The sequence below is a fragment of the Salmo salar genome, chromosome 20 (genome assembly GCF_965601325.2).
Source record: "Salmo salar chromosome 20, fSalSal1, whole genome shotgun sequence".
Classification (NCBI taxonomy): domain Eukaryota; kingdom Metazoa; phylum Chordata; class Actinopteri; order Salmoniformes; family Salmonidae; genus Salmo; species Salmo salar.
Genome location: NC_138310.1, coordinates 71,295,516 through 71,317,333, shown reverse-complemented (window position 1 = coordinate 71,317,333; position 21,818 = coordinate 71,295,516). Strand labels below are relative to the sequence as shown.

Here is a 21,818-nt window from a genome sequence, read left to right as displayed (position 1 = left end):
TCTATATAGGTTTCAGCCTTACATCAATTTATGTATCTCCTTTTTCATATCCTCTGAAGACAGTGCTTCTGCTTGATGTTATGTGAATGCTCATTTTGTTTCAGATTTTAACATACAGTATAATCATTATCTGGTAATGGTAAATCATATTTTCCTTTGTATAGTGATGATGATGATTCAAATGGCATGTGATCCAAAAAAACGAATAATTGTATAATTTCTTCTGTGAACATCTCTGACTTTTGGGGATGGGAATGGAAGTGTACCACAGAATAACAATACACACACTATAGGCCATTATATTCAACTTTGTGCATTTTAATTTTGTTGCATCTTCTGGCATACATTATTTTGCAAATATAACTCAAAAAGTTTAATCCCACACCAATTCAACTTTAAACAATATTCCATTTAAAATAAAAACAATGAGTGAAATGGTTCAAAACAGTTTATTTTATTTTTTCCAGACAAACACATCGATTTCTGGACCACAGTAGAGGATGGAAACCTTTCACAAACATTTTTATTATTATCATTATTTGAAAATACAAATATAAAATTACTTTCCACATCTGAGATGTGAGAGACCCCCATCCACTTCAGTTTATTTTACAACAGGGCTTGAGCAAGCCATACAAGAAGACCTGAAAGATGCTTTCAGAATTCAGTCCTATCAGTCAGCTCTCGCAGTAAAAAGTCTGTTAACATTAAAACATGGGCAAGTGTTAGGAATGGGCAAGGCAATCAGAGGTCGAACCCAAGAGGGAGCATGAGAGAAGAAAAGCCTCTGCTAAGGTAAGGTCAAATGTACTGTAGGACGAATGTTCACAAAGACGCACAGGACTTCTAATGACTGTACCGCTTCCCTAAACCCCCTGTACCCACCCACACACACACACACACACACACTCTCTGCTCTAGCAGTGGCCCATGCCATGGTACTCACTAACCGACAATTTCCCGTTTTAAATAATTGTATTGTATGCTTTACCCTAAAGTATCAGTTACAGCTTCTTCATTTCATGTTTTCCAGTCCAGCCATGTTGCATCATTGGTAAACAATGTTAAGCGTGACACAAACATAATACAAACAGTGCTGCCTACGTAAACATTTCAGACAGCAAGGAGTTAATTTCATCTGAAATGAGGGTTCAGCCTCAACAAATAGACATGCGCAATAATATATCTTTAACATGTATATACATTCTGTACCTGTTATTACAGTAGGTATGTGTGCATTGTGTCTGTTAATTCAGTGATGGGATAATTGTTTGGCCATTGCCTAGCACTTGCCTCAAGATTCAAGTTTAAATGGTTACGGCAGTACGCTCCCAGTATATCATCCAACACCTTCCAGGTCTTTTTATTTCATTTTTTTTCTCTTTTTTGAAGATTTTTTACCAACAATTATCCAATGATTAAGTAGTCTAGCAAGATGTGTAACATTCATCAGCTGTAAACTGCTGTCCATGTGAAGGAAAAGTACAGCAACTACAGTGCCATGCTACCTTAAAGTCCAAGCTGTGAAATCAAATGTAAAAAAATCTACTAATAGAGATGGTATGAAATATTTTCAATGGATAGCCAGCCAACTTTTACTCTAATCAAATAGTAAATCAGGTATAGTGATATTGGTAGAGGGACATTTAAAACAGAAATGGCATCTTGCAATGTATAACAGATCCTTACATAGTACAAACATCACTTGCTCTCAGTGGGTACATACTGCTGCAATAATGCCCCGTTTACCAACAGGTTCCGACATGTGCCACATTTTGGCTCAGTCTTCATGAGAATGATGCGTACATCCTACCCTACCTCAACTCTGTGGTTCTATGATTTGCTTAAAATGAAATATGTCCTGTAGGTATCATTTCAATAAGCCCTTCATATAACAACTCATCAATAGCTTTGCACTGTCTTGTTTTCCTTTAGCAGGAGGGTCTTAAAGATTAAGTTATTGCACAGTGCAAATGTCTATACTAACAAGCAGGCTACCATCTGAATGAGAACACTTTAAATAAAGACTAAGCACTTGAATGAATCTACAATGTAAATGTTTCATGATACCCTGGTTTTGATTAAAGTAAAAAGCTGGTTCCAATGGTTCAAGAGTACAAAAATAATTCACTAAATTCTCAAATGTTGATAATAAACTCAAACTATAATATGAATTCATAAATATTAATAATTCATTAAGTAGACACCTAAAATGAAATACAACTGTATCCAAAAATAGTAGTGCCAGGGGCCACCGGGATATTGTTTAATAGTACAAACATCAAAACGAGTTTAAAATAATTATATTTATAATAGCCGTTATTGTTACCATTATTATCATTAGTCCGTTATAACTTTCTAAAAAATATGATTTCTCCATTAATGTAATAAAACCCATTGTACTCATAATCATAATTATAGCTTGTGTCCCTCTTGTGAAATAATAACAAAACTGGTTTGTATATCTAGCATTAGCTTTTAAGGTAGTATGGCACACCCCTTTTTAAACATTCAAGTGTGGGGATCAATGCCTTGTTTACGATTCGGTCTTACAGAAATTTCTGATTTAAATGTCCGCAATGATTGCTTTGGTTAGTTGAAACCATGTGAGATCAGTAAAACTGAAAATAGACAAATGGTATTGAAACGAATGTTAGCTTTTTTTTTTATAACTATGGTAATTAAGAAGAGAAAGCTCTATCCTTACTGGTCCTACATCTCCTGATAGCTACATCTTAACTACATAACAACTACCACTAATACTAGGAGAGAGTGAGACAGAGAAGGAGTGGGAGACAAAGAGGAAGAAAGAGAGATCAACAAATAAGTGTATAGCCACTACACTGGCATCAAAGACGGCACTCTGTTACAAGGTCATTTGCAGTTTTCTTTTTTTCACACATTACTGAAATACATTGATGATCAACATAAGATTACTGTATAAGGTGACAGGGAATGGAGAAAGAATCGGATGGATGTACAGTACATTCTAATATTGTTAGTATAATAATTATTATTAATATAATCATTAACAACCACAAAAATATTGATACAAATCCTTCTGATTAAAAATGTAAATCATTCAAGGGAACATACTTTTTTCTCTTTTTTGAATTCGTAACATACATGTTTTTATTTTAATTTGATTATTACTTAAACAAGTCCCCATTTTATTTTAAAAGAATCCAGCATTCTGCTTCAGAGGAACCATTTCTCAATCGCAACAAACCAGTCCCTACAGGAAATTAACATTTCTCAATCTCAACAAACCAGTCCCTACAGGAAATGAACATTTCTCAATCTCAACAAACCAGTCCCTACAGGAAATTAACATTTCTCAATCTCAACAAACCAGTCCCTACAGGAAAGTAACATTTCTCAATCTCAACAAACCAGTCCCTACAGGAAATGAACATTTCTCAATCTCAACAAACCAGTCCCTACAGGAAATGAACATTTCTCAATCTCAACAAACCAGTCCCTACAGGAAATGAACATTTCTCAATCTCAACAAACCAGTCCCTACAGGAAATTAACATTTCTCAATCTCAACAAACCAGTCCCTACAGGAAATTAACATTTCTCAATCTCAACAAACCAGTCCCTACAGGAAATTAACATTTCTCAATCTCAACAAACCAGTCCCTACAGGAAATTAACATTTCTCAATCTCAACAAACCAGTCCCTACAGGAAATGAACATTTCTCAATCTCAACAAACCAGTCCCTACAGGAAATTAACATTTCTCAATCTCAACAAACCAGTCCCTACAGGAAATGAACGTGGTGACTACAGTTACTTGGCTAGGCCGAAATGCTCCAATCTATGGATTATGTATGGATTATACATGGATTGTATTTTTTATTTTTTTTGTTAAATAAATGCCCTTTGGGCAAAACAACTTTTTCCAATTGCAACAGTCAAGGCGCCTAATCTCTAATGGGAATAAAAAGTTATTCTTAAAAAACATTCCTTCATATATCATCTGATCAAGACCATTTTAAATATCCAACACTTAAATTGTGCAAATAGAATATGGTCACTTTCCTTCTTTGTCACAGTGCAACAACTTTTCTCATAATCCATTCATAATTTCAATCTGTTTAAATTTAAAATAAATGAATTTGTCATCTCGTCTAAGATAAAACTCACAGGACTGAGGTAATGATAGATGTTTTGCCTTCCTAATCACTTCAAGAAAACATCCCAATAAATGTATGTAAAATATATCAGAATTGAAATATTGCCTGTCACATTGAAAGCAGGCGCTCTGTTCAAAATGGATAAACAGAATTAATAAGAAAAACAAAAACTGAAGATAATCATAACAAAATGAAACAGTACGTGCAGATTGGTATGAAATGTATCTGGACATTAGTATTTTCAAACTAATACAAAGTAAAAGTGTGCTTTGGATTTGTATCATGTTCTTTTTTTATATAGTACTGACTTCAGTCACAGATACAGTAGCCTTTCACTCGCGAGAGTCTAGAAGAAGTTTAGCCGGTGTCCTCTGAGAGACATTGTGTAGCAATGTCCAGTGTTAACCTTGTCATCTTTTAGAAGCTGTGCACTTTTGAGCTCACTATGTAGAAGACGGAACAGTATGCTGGTATGACATTAGCACAGTAAGAAAGACAACAGTATATACAGAGCAAGCCAACAGTGTTCTTGTAGGATCGAGTGGGGTTATCATGGCATTTTGTGCTACAAATGGATTATGATACGACTTAACAGCATTAAATGTCCTCGTCTTTGACAGTTGCGCTCTTGCACATTACAGCCTTTTATGATGAACCATCACAAAAATATGGTTCTCTCTGAAACGATTATATGCAGTGACTTGAATAATATTTACAGTTATATTTTTCTTAAAATCTGAATTCACAAAGTATTAAAAGGAAAGGTTATTTTTTCCTGACAACAAAAACATTTGTAAAAAAGGACTGTGAAAATATTGTAGTCCTCTTATTGCCCAAAATAGGTAATTAACAACATTAAAATAAACCAAAAAAAGCTACTAAGATTTATTAGTTACTCTTTTAAAATTGAATTAACAACGCCTTTCTTCAGGCCTCATCAGTTCATGTCAGTTTTCTTGTATGTGCAAACTGACACCTGCATTTTTTCCATCACCAAGGGTAAAAGCAAACAACCATAGCAACATAGCAATCTCAAAAAAGGAAAAAAAATAACAGAAATAAGCCAGTTTACATAAATAGTTACTAATTTCAGAGAGGATCAAAAATATTGGAGTAAATTAAAATTAGAATTAATCTTCCCTTATTAATTCGAAGACTACACCGAAAATAATGAACATAAACTAAACAGATTTAAAATAAGGAACATTTAAAGGACAAAAAAACACCTACATCCTACACAAAGGTACTAGGTTACAGTTGGATATTAAGGATGTGAACGCCAGTTTTGGATTATAGTACAGCAGATTGTAGTTTATTTTTCTGAGATGATTTTGACATTTTCTTCAGTTCTTCTTCACGTGGTGCCACCTCCACTTTCCTCCTGTGGGTTAATGATGTAGTGCTTGGCGTTGGATGGCATCACCTGTTCACATAGCCAGTTAAAAACTCCGCCCGGTCTTCCCCGGGCCTCCTGAAATACTCTGCTGGAATGGGAAACAGAGACATTCAAACCAATAGTTAAAACCAAAAGCTCCCCCTTCTCTGTAACACTGATACAGTATGTCATATCTGATAGCCTTTCCCTCAACTGCCAATATTTTCTTCTGTGCCATTATATCTATTCGTTTTACATTTTCTCTTGATTCTGAAACATTTGATAGATGGTAGCACCAATTTTAGAGGTTCGAATTGGTTGAAGCAGCAGATGGTCCAAACTGAATCATCTCAAACCCAACCTCTGTTGGGGAGAGAGAGCAGAACGACTGCTACATCCCATGGGAGCATTTTCACTGGCAGAAAGATGGATGGCACTAGCCTGGAATACAAACTCAATTATTCTGTTTCACTATTGCTTCACTTCAAGAAAGGATTCCAGGCTAGGATGGTCATGGCAGTGAGACACCAGCCCAGACACAACATAGAGTACAGTAGTATCCCTGCTACCACACGACACAGAGTTTTATGGAAGAGGGGCAGCAGGCATGGACAAGACATCACTCCCATGTTAGTCTACAGTACATACAGCATGCACAGAGACAAGCAGTACCACCCAGCTACCAGTTAGATGAGGGGTTCGTTTTTTTAAAGCAGGTTTACAGAAAACTGCACTTTACTCTGTTGCCTTCTCTGATGGCTTCCACTGTGCTGTCTGGCCCTGTGTTTTTATACTGAACAAAAATATAAAGGCAACATGCAACAATTTCAAAGATTTTCCTGAGTTACAGTTCATATAAGGATATCAATCAATATGAAATAATTTCATTAAGCCCTAATCTATGGATTTCACATGACTGGGCAGGTCCATTGGTGGGCCTGGGAGGGCATAGGTCCACCCACAGGGGAGCCAGGCCCAGCCAATCAGAATGAGTTTTTCCCGACAACAGGGCTTCATTACATACATTAAATACCCCTCTGCACAACTTTACATGTTGTATTTATATTTTTGCTCAGCGTTTATACACTAGCAGTGAATTTCAACAACAAATGGTAATTGTTGTACAAAATGTACATCTCCCAGACCCATGGTGATCTATTTCAGACAGAAATACATACGGTGAAAACTAGAGAAACTGATGACTACATCTGCGTCGTCATTCCATTTCACAGCAGCACACGATAGGACACAGGGTGCTACAGTAAATCAGCGGTGACACCATGCAGTCACTCCCACCATGCAGTCACTCCCACCATGCAGTCACTCCCACCATGCAGTCACTCCCACCATGCAGTCACTCCCACCATGCAGTCACTCCCACCATGCAGTCACTCCCACCATGCAGTCACTCCCACCATGCAGTCACTCCCACCATGCAGTCACTCCCACCATGCAGTCACTCCCACCAGTCTGACACATTTGTCCAATGGAAGGTTTTATGAATAAGACTCAAGATGAGAGCTGGACTGGGGTGTCTCTGTCTGGGTTGATCAAACTCCACACAAAGCTGACTGCTTAAGAATGAAACTTCAAGTGGTGTACCCTGGACTGTTGCTGCTGGGTAGCTGCAGTAACTAACACTGCCCTAAGGCAAAGATTCTCACTGTAGAGACATACACACACACACACTCAGAGTACAAACACGCAAGCACACTCACACTCCACTTGTCACTCTCATACTGTACTCAAACTGCTCAAAAATGTACTTTATAGACACACATGTTCGCTGATGTGGCTTCTAAATGGCTTCTAAACAGTCAGACAGTTATGTTTGGAGGTTGTTTTCATAAAGATACTCAGTAAACTGCGGCGGTGAGGGTAGAGACGTGGTCTCCAGAGGAGGAAATGACCCAGGTGAACAACTGCACAGATCCGTCTCACTCTCAACTCAAGCTCCAGACCAGTGTCCATATACAGTAGCACGTCAAATAATATATAGAATAACATGCCATTTAGCAGACACTTTTATCCTAAGTGAGTTACAGTCATGCATGCATACATTTTACTTATGGGTGGCCTCGGGAATTGAACCCACAACCCCGGCAGTGCAAGTGCCATGCTCTACCAACTGAGCCATACAGGACCACAAGAAACTGGAGTCTGTTCCCTGAATAGCCAAGGCCAACCCACCGCACAATATATGACTTGGTTATGACTCTTGTTTGATTGCTGAATTCCAGTGGAAAGCTAGCTACATTAAATCGGTAATACAAGAGAAAGCAACAGTGAGGAAAGCAACAGCAGAGTTTGCATAAACCCAGAACACCTTTCCTTTGCAGAATACTATCATATTTTATTTTAACAGAATGCATGCTTAGATTCTAGAAACAGGGTAACAAAGTGAAAATAATGGGGGAAATAGTGTCGGGGCGTTACAAGTTAGAAATGTGCATTTCACCATCTCAGGGTGGTTTCACAATGGAAAATGACAAACATTCACTTTTTAAAGGGTTTCAATATACAAATCCAAATACACAAAATAAGAATGCAGACATGTAAGCAATGTGTAGAAACCCTGTAAAAAGTATTGTCTTGTTTTTTGAGGGGGAGGATCTAAATCAGACAGAAAGGGAAAGAAAATATAATAGGAAAAAGACTAAAACATTATATAAATTACATAATAATACCTCAAATGAGATGGCAACCAACCACCTGTTAGGTTTCAATGGTATCCATTTGTAAAAGCGGTTGCAATCAACGGCCCCTAAAAGTGTACAGTTAGTACCTGTGTCAGTATGCATTTCAGGGAAAAAGGCAAAAAAGTTACCTATTACTGGTGAGTATATTTTATTCATAGGATGTGCTGCCAGCATGAATGGAAATGTATCTCGTTCATTTCCTCAAGTCAAGTTCGTTTTAGCCATCAGAACAGCATTTAGGCCCCAATTTGGTTCTTTAATTTTGAATGTGGAAAATGGCCACACAGAGGTGGGTCTCAGGCAGTCCCATTGTGGTGCTGCCAACCTGTCTGTGTCCTAGAGCAGAGCTCTCTTTATAGGCAGAATAAATTAAATCAAACTATTTCTAAAGAGTCGTGGACATGGAAACCGAAGAGGATGGTACCGCTGGGGTACATACTAAGAATGTATTTTTATTTGATAAGAAGCAGTGATTAAAACCAATTTAATTCTGCAGCAATGGACAGCAGTAGTAATTAGAATCGCATTTACTGAATTCACCAACAATAAGGATCCATTATAGCCATTTACTGCATTCACCACCAATAAGGATCCATCATAGAGATGTGGATAACTTGCTCGACAATAGGGGGCTAATGCTGGCTAAAGCAGGAGACTAATGTTGTTAACTTCAGATGTGTAAGTGTACTGTGTATGTATTGTGTGAACAAGGTTTTGTTAAGAAAGCATGGATCAGTAGAACTCTAATGTAATCACATTCATGCAACCACAAAAAACTATGAATCACCAGCAGAATCACAACACATGCAAAAATAACTTCAGCAATTATATCAAGGATGGAAAGAATGGAAACGGAAGTACTCCTCCAAAGCGAATGTGTCACCCAACCCAACCCATAATGTAGCTGAAACTGTGAACTTCAACAGCCAATGTCCAAAACATAGAATATGTGCCGCTACATAAGACAATCATAAGAACTGAACTTGAAGAGAAAAATATCAGCTATTTCATTCTATGTAGGTTGGGATAGCCATATATAGCAACAGCATGAAATATTTCTGACTAGGGATTTTGAGTGCCAACGGTGCCTGTCATTTCTGAAATATAGACAAGATCTTCTTTTTCAACCTACATTTCACTTATTGAGGTTGAAACTGTCTCTCAAAGTCAAGTGGAAGGTGACATTCCATTCCGATTCTAAATGATGGTTCAGCAGTTAGCTAATCTAATGAAAGCCCTCTCTGTTTCCAGAGTGGCGCTTTATGTGCCGACACGGTTCATTTAAAATGTCTCTAACATGCTAGGAATGCACCGGAAGACAAGGTGTTCAGTGGGCCAAACATACAAAAAGCCTTATTCAGTTTTCAGCACACCTTGATGTTGCATTTTGGACAGGAGTTCAAACAGGGAGAACTGTATTAATTATCGGTGTGGCAGAGTCCCTGGGTTTTAGTTACTCATCCATTTTAGTTGGAGCAGATTTTTCTCCGTGCTTTTTCCTAAGCTGGCTAAAATCCATCAATACCCTCATCAAAGGTTCCAGACTGAAACATCCAACAGGGATAATGAATGTCAGTGTCTTCAAAGGACATGGAGAAAATATTCTTACGACAGTGGTTTAACGCACAAGGGGTTATTATTGTTGTATTGATTTACATAATGCATTTTGAATGAGGACCCTTTCAAAGGCTAGCCCTGGAATTCGTCTGGTGTGAGTCTACTCAAATCAGGCGTCACCACCACTGAAAAGGTGAAACAAAATAACTAATTGCAGGATTTTTTGACCTTCTGGCTGGCGCATGAACAGAAGTACACTGACACATCAGCGAGGTGATGACAGGCCGTTGTTTTAACGTTACTGCAGCTGACAGAAAACATGAAATGTGTGAATGAGGACGGAATGTTGGTAATGTACACAATCACACAGACCCAACCACGCGCCTGAGCACCTGTCTAGCACTTGTGTCTTATTTGATGTTTAGATGGCAAACATTCTCACTGCATTGCAGGCACATATGCATTGTAAATCTTTAATATGCCTAAACTCTGGCACAGTGACGCTGAACACACCGATTATGCCTGCATTGATGTTTGACTAAAGTGGTACAGAGTGACCAGTAGAACTTTGATTCGCAGAGATTGTAATCTGATGAATGTTTACATGACACCACCACGTTCACATACAGTAAGCACTACTTAATCTACAGCTCTCGTCTGATATATATTATACATTTAGCATAACAAACGGAAGAGCGCACAAGACATCTGTAGCATAATAAGCATACCTATCTCTTTTGTGGATAGAAACCATATCCTTCAGACTGATGAAATATCCTGACGATGAGTTGAAATGGGCTGAGAGAATGAACAAGGAATATGGTTGACAGCACAAAGAAGATGAAGGCGGTATTGGACGAGGTGGACGAGTTGCTGGAGTAAGCTATACTTACAGCAATGCTGTGGCCGAAGCCAGAGCCAGGCTGTGGGCTAGCAGCACTAATGTAGTTGCCCACACCGGAGTCCTGGCTGGGAGTGCCATAGAGGTCAGCCACGGGCCCGGGACTGTTGGTGCCGGGGAAGGCTCCGGGCCTGGCCTGGTTGGTGCCTGACGGAGGGGGGGAAGCGGGGGCGCCAAAATTGGGATGATCAACGTAGCTATTTAGGACTGGTGGTGTGCAGAGATGGATAAAAGCTAAGTTCGAAGCTGAGGCCTGGCATGCATAGTGGGAGAGACTATAAGGACACTGGTGACCTGCAAAACTACTAACCTGACCCTTACCTTAAACGGAAAAACAACTTTTGTATTTTTTTCATTAGTCCCATATAGATACAGTCCCAAAATGTTTTGCATGTCAACAGTCAAGTTATAAAGATATTGGAATTTCAAGAAGCAAAGTGTCACCAGCCACATTATCATGATGACGCAAAATACCAAATTATTTTATTATTATTATTATATTATTTTATTTTTGGGGGGGGGGGGAAATTAAATATCAGTTTCCAGGTCAGGAGTGTCCGTATAGCCTTTTCCATGCACAGTAAAATAAATCAAATCAAATAAAAATACTGGGCTGAAAAACACAAAACACAAATCTCAATACACTACAGTCAAACAGGAAATGATAACGTCAGAGAGGAAGAAGGAAGAGTGTTTATAGTTTACGTATACATTAATTATGCTCAATGCTTTGTTCCCCAGTTGAAATTGAATGTAACACAAGCAGAAATGTATTAATAATGTTTAAATGTGATGTTTGTATGAGGAGTCTGGTATAAACATATACAGTACCAGTACCACACCTACTCATTCAAGGGTTTTTCTTCATTTGTACTATATTCTGCATTGTAGAATAATAGTGAAGACATCAAAACTATGAAATAACACATATGGAATCATGTAGTAACCAAAAAAGTGTTAAACAAATCAAATAATATTTTATATTTGAGATTCTTCGAAGTAGCCACCCTACTTTGAAGAAGTTTTGGTTACTACATGATTCCATATGTGTTATTTCAAAGTTTTGATGTCTTCACTATTGTTCCACTATGCAAAAAATTGTAAAAATAAAGAAGAACCCTTGAATGAGTAGGTGTGTCTAAACTTTTGACTGGTACTATAAATATGCAAAATGTATACATATTCTACAAGCCATCTGACCAGCTCCAACTAAACACGGTTTTAAAAGAAGATGTAATTCAGGATGCTCATGCATGACCAGTTTTCTACTTTTAGATACTCTAAGCATTCATATTCCATGCAGACTACAAAATAGCGTAGAGTTAAGACAGTGCGAGAGCTGTTCTATAAAGGGAAGATATGAAGGCTATCTCTCTACACAGCAGCTGAAGGAGCTCATCTCAAGATCCTATAGGATGTAAAAACGTGGCAGAGAAAAAGTGACCCTCTTTGCGGGTCCCTCTCCTTATCACTTTTTTACATCTCTCCGTCTAGCGCTGCGTCGTGCGTCCGCCAGCGTCAAATATGACTGCCAGTTCATGAATCCCACTTTCATACAATAAATTGCTGCGGGGATTTGGGCACAACACCCCCTATCTAATCAACACCTGTCGCTAGGAGAGGCCCTCTCTCTCTCCTCCTTTAAATATATGATGGTGATTATCTTTCCCTTAGTGCCAGGGGTATCAGGCCTAGCTGGTGCCTGACAGCCAGGAAATTACACAGGGTGTCCTGGGTAATGCCTGCTAAAAGACTGCATCATTGAGTCACATTTCCACAGCAGCCTCCCACCAAGCCCAGCCGGCCCTTCCGCATAGAGCGAGAGAGAGACAGAGCACATTAAAGAGCAGAAAAATGGAGCCCACCACCCGCCCTCTGCATATCAGAGCTCATCCAGAGAGAAAGAGAGAGAGAGAGAGAGAGAGCGAGAGAGAGAGAGAGAGAGAGAGAGAGAGAGAGAGAGAGAGAGAGAAGAGCACGAGAGAGAGAGAGACAGAGAGAAGTGAGAGAGAGGAGAGCGAGAGAGAAGGGAGCGAGAGAGAGAGAAGAGAGCGAGAGAGAAGGGAGCGAGAGAGAAGAGAGCGAGAGAGAAGAGAGCGAGAGAGAAGAACGAGAGAGAGAAGAGAGGAGAGAGCGAGAGAGAGAAGCGAATGAGAGAAGAGCGCGACAGAAGAGAGCGAGAGAGAGAAGAGAAGGAGAGAGAGAGAAGAGAGAGGGAGAAGAGTGCGAGAGAGAGAGAGAGAGAAGAGAGAGAGAGGAGCGAGAGAGAAGCGAGCGAGCGAGCGAGAGAGAAGAGAGCGAGGAGAGAGAAGAGAGGAGAGAGAAGAGAACGAGAGAGAGAAGAGAGCGAGAGAGAGAGAAGAGAGCGAGAGAGAGAGAAGAGAGGAGAGAACGAGAGAGAGAGAGAAGAGAGCGAGAGAAGAGAGCGATAGAGAAGAGAGCGAGAGAAGAGAGAGGAGATAGAGAGAAGAGAGAAAATAGAGAGAGGAGAGAGAGCGAGAGAGAGAAGAGAGCAAGAGAGGAGTGAGAAGAGAGAAAAAAGAGAGCGAGAGAGAGAGAAGAGAGTGAGAGAGAAAAGAGAGAAAGAGAGTGAGAGAGAAGAGAGCGAGAGAGAAGAGAGCGAGAGAGAGAGAAGAGAGGAGAGAGACGAGAGAAAAGAGAGAGAGAGAAGACAGCGAGAGAGAAGAGAGCGAGAGTGAGAAGAGAGGAGAGGTGAGAGAATAGAGAGAGAGAGAAGAGAGAGAGAAGAGAGAGAGAGAAGATAGAGAGAAGAGAGAGTGTGTGTGTGTTTAATGTATGACGGGCAGGGAAGATAGACAGCCACTATAACCAACTGACGAAAGTCTGAACAGCCCATCTAGATGACCTTGGCAGTGTATGTGTGGAAAACTACGACTATAAAGCGAGAGAGGCAAAGAGCTAGACAGAATCTTTTGAAAAGTAGAACATGACGCCGGGGAGAAATCCCAGACCAATAATAATGGCAATTAAGAAACGAGAGTGCAGGAAATAAAAAAGAAAAGGGGAAGTAGAGGAACCATGGGGTTGGCTTAAATTGCTCTAATTGTTGTCTAGACCACTTGAGCCATTTCTGCTGTCAGCTCAGCACCAGGTGACCCTCTGTTTTAGTGTGTTGAAAAGACAAATTAAAATAAATAAAAACAAGAGCAGATATTAAAATTAAAAAATCCGGGGAAACTCGGGCCCCCATGGCGAGGTCTGCTCATTTTTCTCTCCGAGCGCCACTCAGTGACACTCCTATTAATAAAGGAATATTAAATCAGTCTTTCCAATGCAGCTGGAAGCTTTTGGCTGGTGCGGATGTGGATTGAAAGGGAGATCTATTAATGTGCTGGATCTGAAGACTCGTGAGGGTAAGGGTTATTAAAACCAGCTCAAGAAAGGAGACAGTCTAGATGAGAATGGAGGAGGATTTAGCCACACATTGTAATACGTGTCAAAATGAAATCTCAGTATAAACTAAGTGGGCTACACTATACAAATACACCTCCATGATCACCATAGATGATTGGATTGTGAAAGATGTTGTAAGGTGTAACTGTGCTCTCTAACAACTGTCGTATGATAAAAAAAAAAAACATTATCTATGGATATCCCTGTTTGGGAGCAGAAAATGCATACATACATACATACACACACACACACACACACACACACACACACACACACACACACACACACACACACACACACACACACACACACACACACACACACACACACACACACACACACACACACACACACACACACACACACACACACACCACACACCATATCAAATATTTCCTTCTCCCTCTAACATGAGCGGATGAAATAATGAAATGACAAAGATAGAGTAGCCTCATTGTGAGGGAGAAATAAACAACTTCTCAGAGTGACACTGCTGCTTAGTATCAAGCAATGTTCCTGACTGGCTGCACTGTTCTTATCAGAGTGACCCAGTCCTAACATGGCTGTTTTAACCAAGTACCCACTCTATCTCTGTTTATACAGCAGGCTAGATTCCTCATAATTGCTAGACTTTGCTGAATTGCACATCCCCCTGGCCGTTCCCATGTTGAACAGGATTTACGGTATTTAAACCAAACTGTCAGCCCCACTAATAACTACACATGACTTACGCTGATTGGAGCACAGTTGTGGGGTTAGAACACTATTGGTGATTTCAAAAGAATCTCATTGCAATAAAATGTTCAGCACTTTCTGCTCCAGTCTGGATTTAACAAAGGAAATATGGCTTTAAGGGACCAACAAAAGAACTGGCAAAAGAAGAGTAAGGTGTGTGTTTCTGAAGACTATATCATTCAGATAGGCTGTGCATGAGCTATGATAACAGTAATCCATTCAACTCTTTGTTCCTTCTTTTCTCATAAAATGCATTACATTCCAGCAACTAAACATTATCTCGAAAGATAATGTCAAGCCAACAGGAATAATTTGCCACAGAACCTTTGCTCAACTTATTCATGATGATATTCACTATAGTCAAATACAAGCATTGGGTGCTCAATTTGTGGTCACTCGTTCTGTATGACAAATTCCTCATCAATTTCTCTTTCTTACTTAAATGAGCAGTATAAATACATATAAATGATGGTTCATCACCTTATATGAAAAAGTAATGCACCGTACCAACAAACAAGATGCATTGTGGGTAAGCAAGGGATGGAGATCAATATTTGAAGGGTGCGATAAGAATAAATAATATTGACCTTGCTATATCTTAAACAAAAACCGGTACTAACAATGACGCTACTGTAATGTATGCTGAACTGAAAATGGGAAATAGGTATACATGTATGCCTACAGTACATTATGTCACCATCACTGTGTGAAATAAGAACGGAGTGTCTGTCTTTCAGTCAGTCAACAGACAGCCATCAGCCATGTATACATACATATTAAACTAAACATATCCTGAAGTCATTTCCAAAATCAGTGTATGAGAGGCATGCAGGGTATAGCAGGCAACCCGCCAGGGGTGTTACGCTACAGTACACAGTGTGTACACTACAGTACACAGTGTGTACACTACAGTACACAGTACATCACCTTCCTTTGATAGTTATTGTTTCCCTCTCTGTCTCTATAAACACCTTTATTTTCTCTCTTCATCACTCTCTTTTACATTCTCTCTCTCTTTTACATTCTCTCTCTCTTACATTCTCTCTCTCTTTTACATTCTCTCTCTCTTTTACATTCTCTCTCTCTTTTACATTCTCACTCTCTTTTACATTCTCTCTCTCTTTTACACTCTCTCTCTCTCTCACACTCTTTTACACTCTCACACTCTCTTTTACACTCTCTCTTTTACTCTCTCGCTCTCTCTCTCACACTCTCTCTCTTTTACATTCTCACTCTCTCTTTTACTTGCTTAATCTCTCTCTCTGTTTTATACTCTCGCTCTCTCTCTCTTTTATACTCTCACACTCTTTTACACTCTCACTCTCTCTTTTACACTCTCACACTCTTTTACACTCTCACTCTCTCTCTCTCTTTTACACTCTCACACTCTTTTACACTCTCACACTCTCTTTTACACTCTCTTTTACACACTCTCGCTCTCTTCTACATTCTCACTCTCTCTCTCACTCACTCTTCTACGCTCTCACAATCTCTTTTACACTCTCACACTCGCTCTCTTTTACACTCTCACACTCGCTCTTTTTTACACTCTCTCTCTCTCTCTCCACTCTTTTACACTCTCTTTTACACTCTCTCTCTCTCACACTCTCTCTCTTTTACACTCTCACACTCGCTCTCTTTTACACTCTCTCTCTCTCTCTCCACTCTTTTACACTCTCTTTTACACTCTCTCTCTCTCTCACACTCTCTCTCTTTTACATTCTCTCTCTATCACACTCTTTTACTCTCTCACACTCTCTTTTACACTCTCACACTCGCCCTCTTTTACACTCTCTCTCTCTCTCTCACACTCTTTTACACTCTCTTTTACACTCTCTCTTTTACTCTCTCGCTCTCACACTCTCTTTTACATTCTCACTCTCTCTTTTACACTCTCTCTTTCTCTCTCTCTCTCTCTCTCACACACACACACACACACACACACACAATAGCCTTCTGATTAATCCCTAACTAGAGTTCATGAATCTGAATGGCATCATTGACTGATTGAAGGATTGAAGGAGACATTAGCAGGGTACACACCTGGGCTCTTAAAGGGGTCCGGGCTGTGCTGCAGGTGGTGCTGGAGGGGGGAGTTGCAGGCGGAGGTGGCATGATGCTCACTGTGCTGCAGCATCTGAGCAGCATGGGGCCCCAGGGAGCCAAAGTCGGCAAAGGAGCAGGGCGGCCCCCGCAGGTCACTGGGCCCGGCCCCGGAATAGAACCCATAATCTGGGAACCCTGAGAGATAGGGGTATAGTATAGGGAGGGGAGGGAGGGAGGAAGGGGCGGGATGGGACGCATGTCCATCATCGTGGAAACATTTTACACAGTACTATAGTAACGTAATGGCTTTTTTTGTGTTATTTTATTGCTATGTTGTTGTTGTTTTTCTGCATGGCATTGTGGTGTGGTAAAGAGGAAGGCAAACTACAGCAAACATCCATGACTTGTTTTCTTCCTGCTTCTCCCCACCGCCCACCACCCCCCAGCTCCCCCATTGGCAGTGTGTGTGTGTAATGTGGTATAAGAGACTGGGTACAGGGGCACTACGTTACACACACACCAGCCCTGCTCCCTAACACTAGTGTAGCTGATGTGGGCTCAGGCTAAAAATGATGGTCAAAGAAAATCTTTAGCAGAATTTACAACAGGTCAGTTCATGTAATCTTCACTTGCTCGCTTCAAAACACACACACATAATAACTGTGTGAAATACACACACTAAGAGCTCAAGAGTGAAAAATAACCAAAATGAGATTCTCCTAAAATTATCGGGAGAATGATTAAGGAAAATATATTATTCATGTTTGGGCTTCTGCTCATAAATCAATAAGATTAGAACAGAAATTCCTCATTCATTTTAGATTTGACACAGGCAAGATTCCACAATGTACTGGACTACTGATGTGGTGGACAGGAGAAACAGACAAGGCATTTGTTAACTATAAAGCTTATGTCCCCACAGCTCCGTACCGTTGACACTCAGCACACTCACAGAGAGCTGCATTATCTGTGTAAATGGACTGTACTTAAAGAATATTATGATTTTGTGTTTTTATATTAGTTTTGTTTAGTTTCAGTTAGTTTTCAGACCTGATTTGCTAGTTTTTATTTAGATATAGTTGTATAAAAATATTTATATTTCATTTGTATATTATTTTGTTTCAGAAAATGATGTGTCACTTTCATAGGGTATACATCAGGGGCGTGTTTAGCAGGACGCAACGTTTTGGAATGTTCAGATAGAAATAGCCTATGTAGAACAAACATGCCTCTTTGACATGTAGAATAAGGAATCACATCAGCTCTATTCATGGCATTTCTATCTGCAACGTTTGAGACTGTTTGGCAACTAAACATGGCAAAGGTCTTGTGTCAGTCATTAGATTAGGTTAGGTTTAAATTATGAAGTAAATCTCAATGTGACTTGGATTTAAAAGGAATAGTACAGAGGAGACTGGTACAAAAAATATGGTGGAAGGAAACTCTCTCTCTCGCCCATGTTTACACCAATACAATACTTTTTAACTTTAGTATGTAAGAAGAATCAAGTTAGCAACCTAGCTGATTTTGTTAGCTAGTGACAGCTGGTGATAGTGATGAACAAGCTAGGCATATTTAAACATTGCCATCAACTGGCAGCCTTTACCTGCCATTTAGTACTTGAAAAATCCCCAAAAGCTTGAAAACACCACTAGATTGTTGGCCAAAGCTTCGAATTTTTTTAAACTCAAATTCATGGTGGTTTTTATGTTATTTTAGTTAGTTTTGGAGTAAAATATAATAGTTTCAGTATATTTTTAGTTTTTCCAAACATGTTCATTAATCAAAGACTCAGTGGCGACCCATCATTCAGGGAATTTTGAGCCCCACTTGTTAGCAAAAAAAAATATATATATTATATACAGTACCAGTCAAAAGTTGACACTTTATATTTTTGACTATTTTCTACATAGTATAATAATAGTGAAGACATCAAAACGTAACACATAACACATATGGAATCATGTAGTAACCAAAAATCAAATCAAAATATATTTTATATTTGATATTCTTCAAAGTAGCCACTCTTTGCCTTGATTACGGCTTTGCACACCCCCTGTATATAGCCTTGTTACTGTTATTTTATTGTTGCTCTTTAAATATTTGTTATTTTTCTATTTTCTATTTTTTTTCTTCATTTTTATGTATTTATTGTTTACTTCAGTTTATTTAGAAAATACTTTCTTAACATTTACTGTTTCTTAAAACTGCATTGTTGGTTAAGGGCTTGTAAGTAAGCATTTCACTGTAAGGTCTACACCTGTGACAAATAACATTTGATGTGATTTGTTGCTAGTGGTGACCTGTCATTCAGGGCAGGTGGATTTGTGTTGCCAGTGGCGACCCGTCATTCAGAGCAGATGGGACAGAGCCTGTTTTGCGCCCCACCTGTTTTTTTGGGTTTTTTTGCCTGTTTTGCATGTTATTTTGGCATTAATTTGTGTCACATATCAGTTTGCAAACAATGTAAAAACACATTAATTGAGTAAACAAAGCTGCATGGTCTCTTTTTTTCTTTCTTGAGTAAGGCAGCTCCAAAATGCAGGTGTTTCAGCCTAGCTCAGTGCTTTCTGTGGTGGTGGGGCAGCCAGCGGAAAATACGGAGCGTAGGGGCTGGTAATGTTCTCTAGTTGCGCCGTGATTCGCGCAGTGTTCTGTTACTCATGGGGACACTACGTCACCGCAAAATCTACAGGGAGAGCTCGAAAATTCAAGCCCCTTGGATGCTGCCATAGAGTTACATTAGAAGTGCCCATCCAAGAAGGCTCAAGGTCATTGGTCACAGATAAAATGACGTTTAATCACGTTATATCTACCGTAGCTTTGATTGGACTGATCATTTCAAAATCTTAGCTAGCAAGCTAGCAGTCATCATCATGAATCAAGTCGACAATCTACTGGCAAATCCTTTTCAATCCTTGTCATATGAAGAGAAATTATGAAGAGAGATTATAAATAAAACGTATCGGTGCTCATCGGCCATTGGACATAAACATTACACAACAAGTTGGAAATCACAAATTCCAAAAACCACAAAAATGTGTGGTTTAGAAGGAATCAGTGGCTAACTGCAAGCATTGCAAAGCAATAACTAACCAGCTATTCAGTGGAGTGGGTGTGTGGTCCAAATCTGGGTTTAAGGGTCTCTTTTCAAAGCTTAAAAGGATAAACATTCGACATTGGCCATGCTGTCAATCCAGCATGACTTCTGCCACATTCAAAACAACTGGAAACTCAAAACTGGGAAATCTCAGACTTCAGTGAGTTCAAGACAACTGGGAACTCTGAAAAAAAAAAGAGCTCTGACTGGGAAAATACGTTTTGAACGGTCATTCAACTCGGAATTCCAAGTCGGGAACTCGGCCTCTTTCTAGAGCTCCAACCTGAACATCACTGACGTCATGATTCAACCATAAATGATGTAATATGGCAGGGAGATATGTATCCTTAGCTAAGAACGTAAACTTGTGCATCATCCTAGTAATTTGGTCCCTTTTCGCCTCATAACTTAGCCCACTGTTCTAACTTGGTTGTGCACATGTAGCCTATTTTAAATAAATGTCATCATCGAACATTGTCAGAGATTTCATTGTCTGCTTATATGCCCCCTTTATTTAACTTGCGGTTCTGACTTGGTGTACAGGGAGAATACTGTAAGAACGGCCCATGTTCTGAATTCTGTCGCTGTACATTTCAAAAGTGCTGAACAAGTAGTTATATTGACTCCGTCCGTCTTAGCTCGCTCATTAATGTCTTAATCGAAATGACGGATTCCCTCTTATCCGCTAGTCGTCCCCTTATGCCATAGTATATACATCTCAATTGTCAGTAGAAACCTCCTTTGTTTAATCAAGTCAGCCATATGAGGCTGAATGAACTGTTTCGCTGCCAGACAAGGCTCCGCTGATAGCCAGGTGTAGCAGTGGTAAGGTGTTAGGACTGCTGTTGGGACTCTGCTGTTGGGACAGCTTTATGTAGGCCCTAACAGTTTGTGGGCACCATTTGTCACCGTTATAGTGCAATTAATGTATTGTTTAGTGTTGTGTATTGGCTTTTTTGACATGCATCTAAAACATTTTTTTTTTTTTTGCCCCACCAAGATTTACATACTAAAATTGCCACTGCAAATACTAAATAGCTTTTTATGATTTGTTTTCATATTAGTTTCAGTTTACTATAATAACCTTGCTGCTTAAACACATCACTCGTGGGGCAGAACAATGTGTTGACATGGACCACAGGTCTCCTGACTCATAATGTGTTGATAAAAACCTATCTTTGCACACTGACATTACTGTACTTAGCCTACGGTACTTATCTAGCCTTTGCTTTTCAAATCCAAATGTACTCATTCACTCTACTGACTGGCCAAAATAACGAAACATACTTTCACTTCATGTAAAAAAAATAGGTTTATTTAACCTTTATTTAACTAGGCAAATCAGTTAAGAACAAATTCTTATTTACAATGACAGCCTACATGTATGCAGTGAATGAAGGCCTACAGGTATGCAGTGAATGTCGGCCTACATGTATGCAGTGAATGTTTGTGGAGACAACAGAAGACAGATGTCTAAAAAGTCGAGGAGATGGAAGACAGAAAGAGAGAGAGGTTCAGGATGCGCCGGCCCTCTCCACTCCTCTGCATCTCTCCAGAAGAGGGGGGATGCCCACTCAAGCAAGGCGTTTTTAATCATTTAAGGAAGGGAACAAAACATACACACACACACTTAGGTTTTAATAAACGTTTTATGTGCGCGCTAATAGCCGGGTGTCCTTGAGGTTCAAAGTGATTTCTGAGCTCCCCTCTAATTAGCCGTCCCGTTCTGTTTCCTCTCGTCTTCCTAATTAGATCTTTAACAACAAACAAATGAAGACCTTTACAGAGCCATGCCACCAACACCCACATTAGTTCCCACTGAGGAGGAGGCCTCCGCCTGGCCCCTTC

General features: G+C 39.6%; 1 protein-coding gene across 6 annotated transcripts in view; it reads right to left on the bottom strand.

Moving 5' to 3' along the window:
• Window positions 1–433: 433 nt before the first annotated feature.
• The window catches only part of LOC106581265 (RNA-binding protein Musashi homolog 2), a 443,530-nt gene continuing 422,145 nt past the window's right edge, over window positions 434–21,818 (bottom strand). For 2 of the 6 annotated variants that reach the window (XM_045703896.2, XM_045703898.2), the window contains exons 12-15: window positions 16,868–17,065; window positions 10,668–10,822; window positions 8,206–8,282; window positions 434–5,627 (exon numbers count right to left, since the gene is read on the bottom strand). In XM_045703896.2, the coding sequence (XP_045559852.1) occupies window positions 8,241–8,282; window positions 10,668–10,822; window positions 16,868–17,065 (395 nt within the window). In that variant the 3' untranslated portion in view covers window positions 434–5,627; window positions 8,206–8,240. The remainder of the gene's footprint in view (window positions 5,628–8,205; window positions 8,283–10,667; window positions 10,823–16,867; window positions 17,066–21,818) is intronic. The other 4 variants (XM_045703899.2, XM_045703901.2, XM_045703902.2 and 1 more) reach the window with 2 other exon arrangements.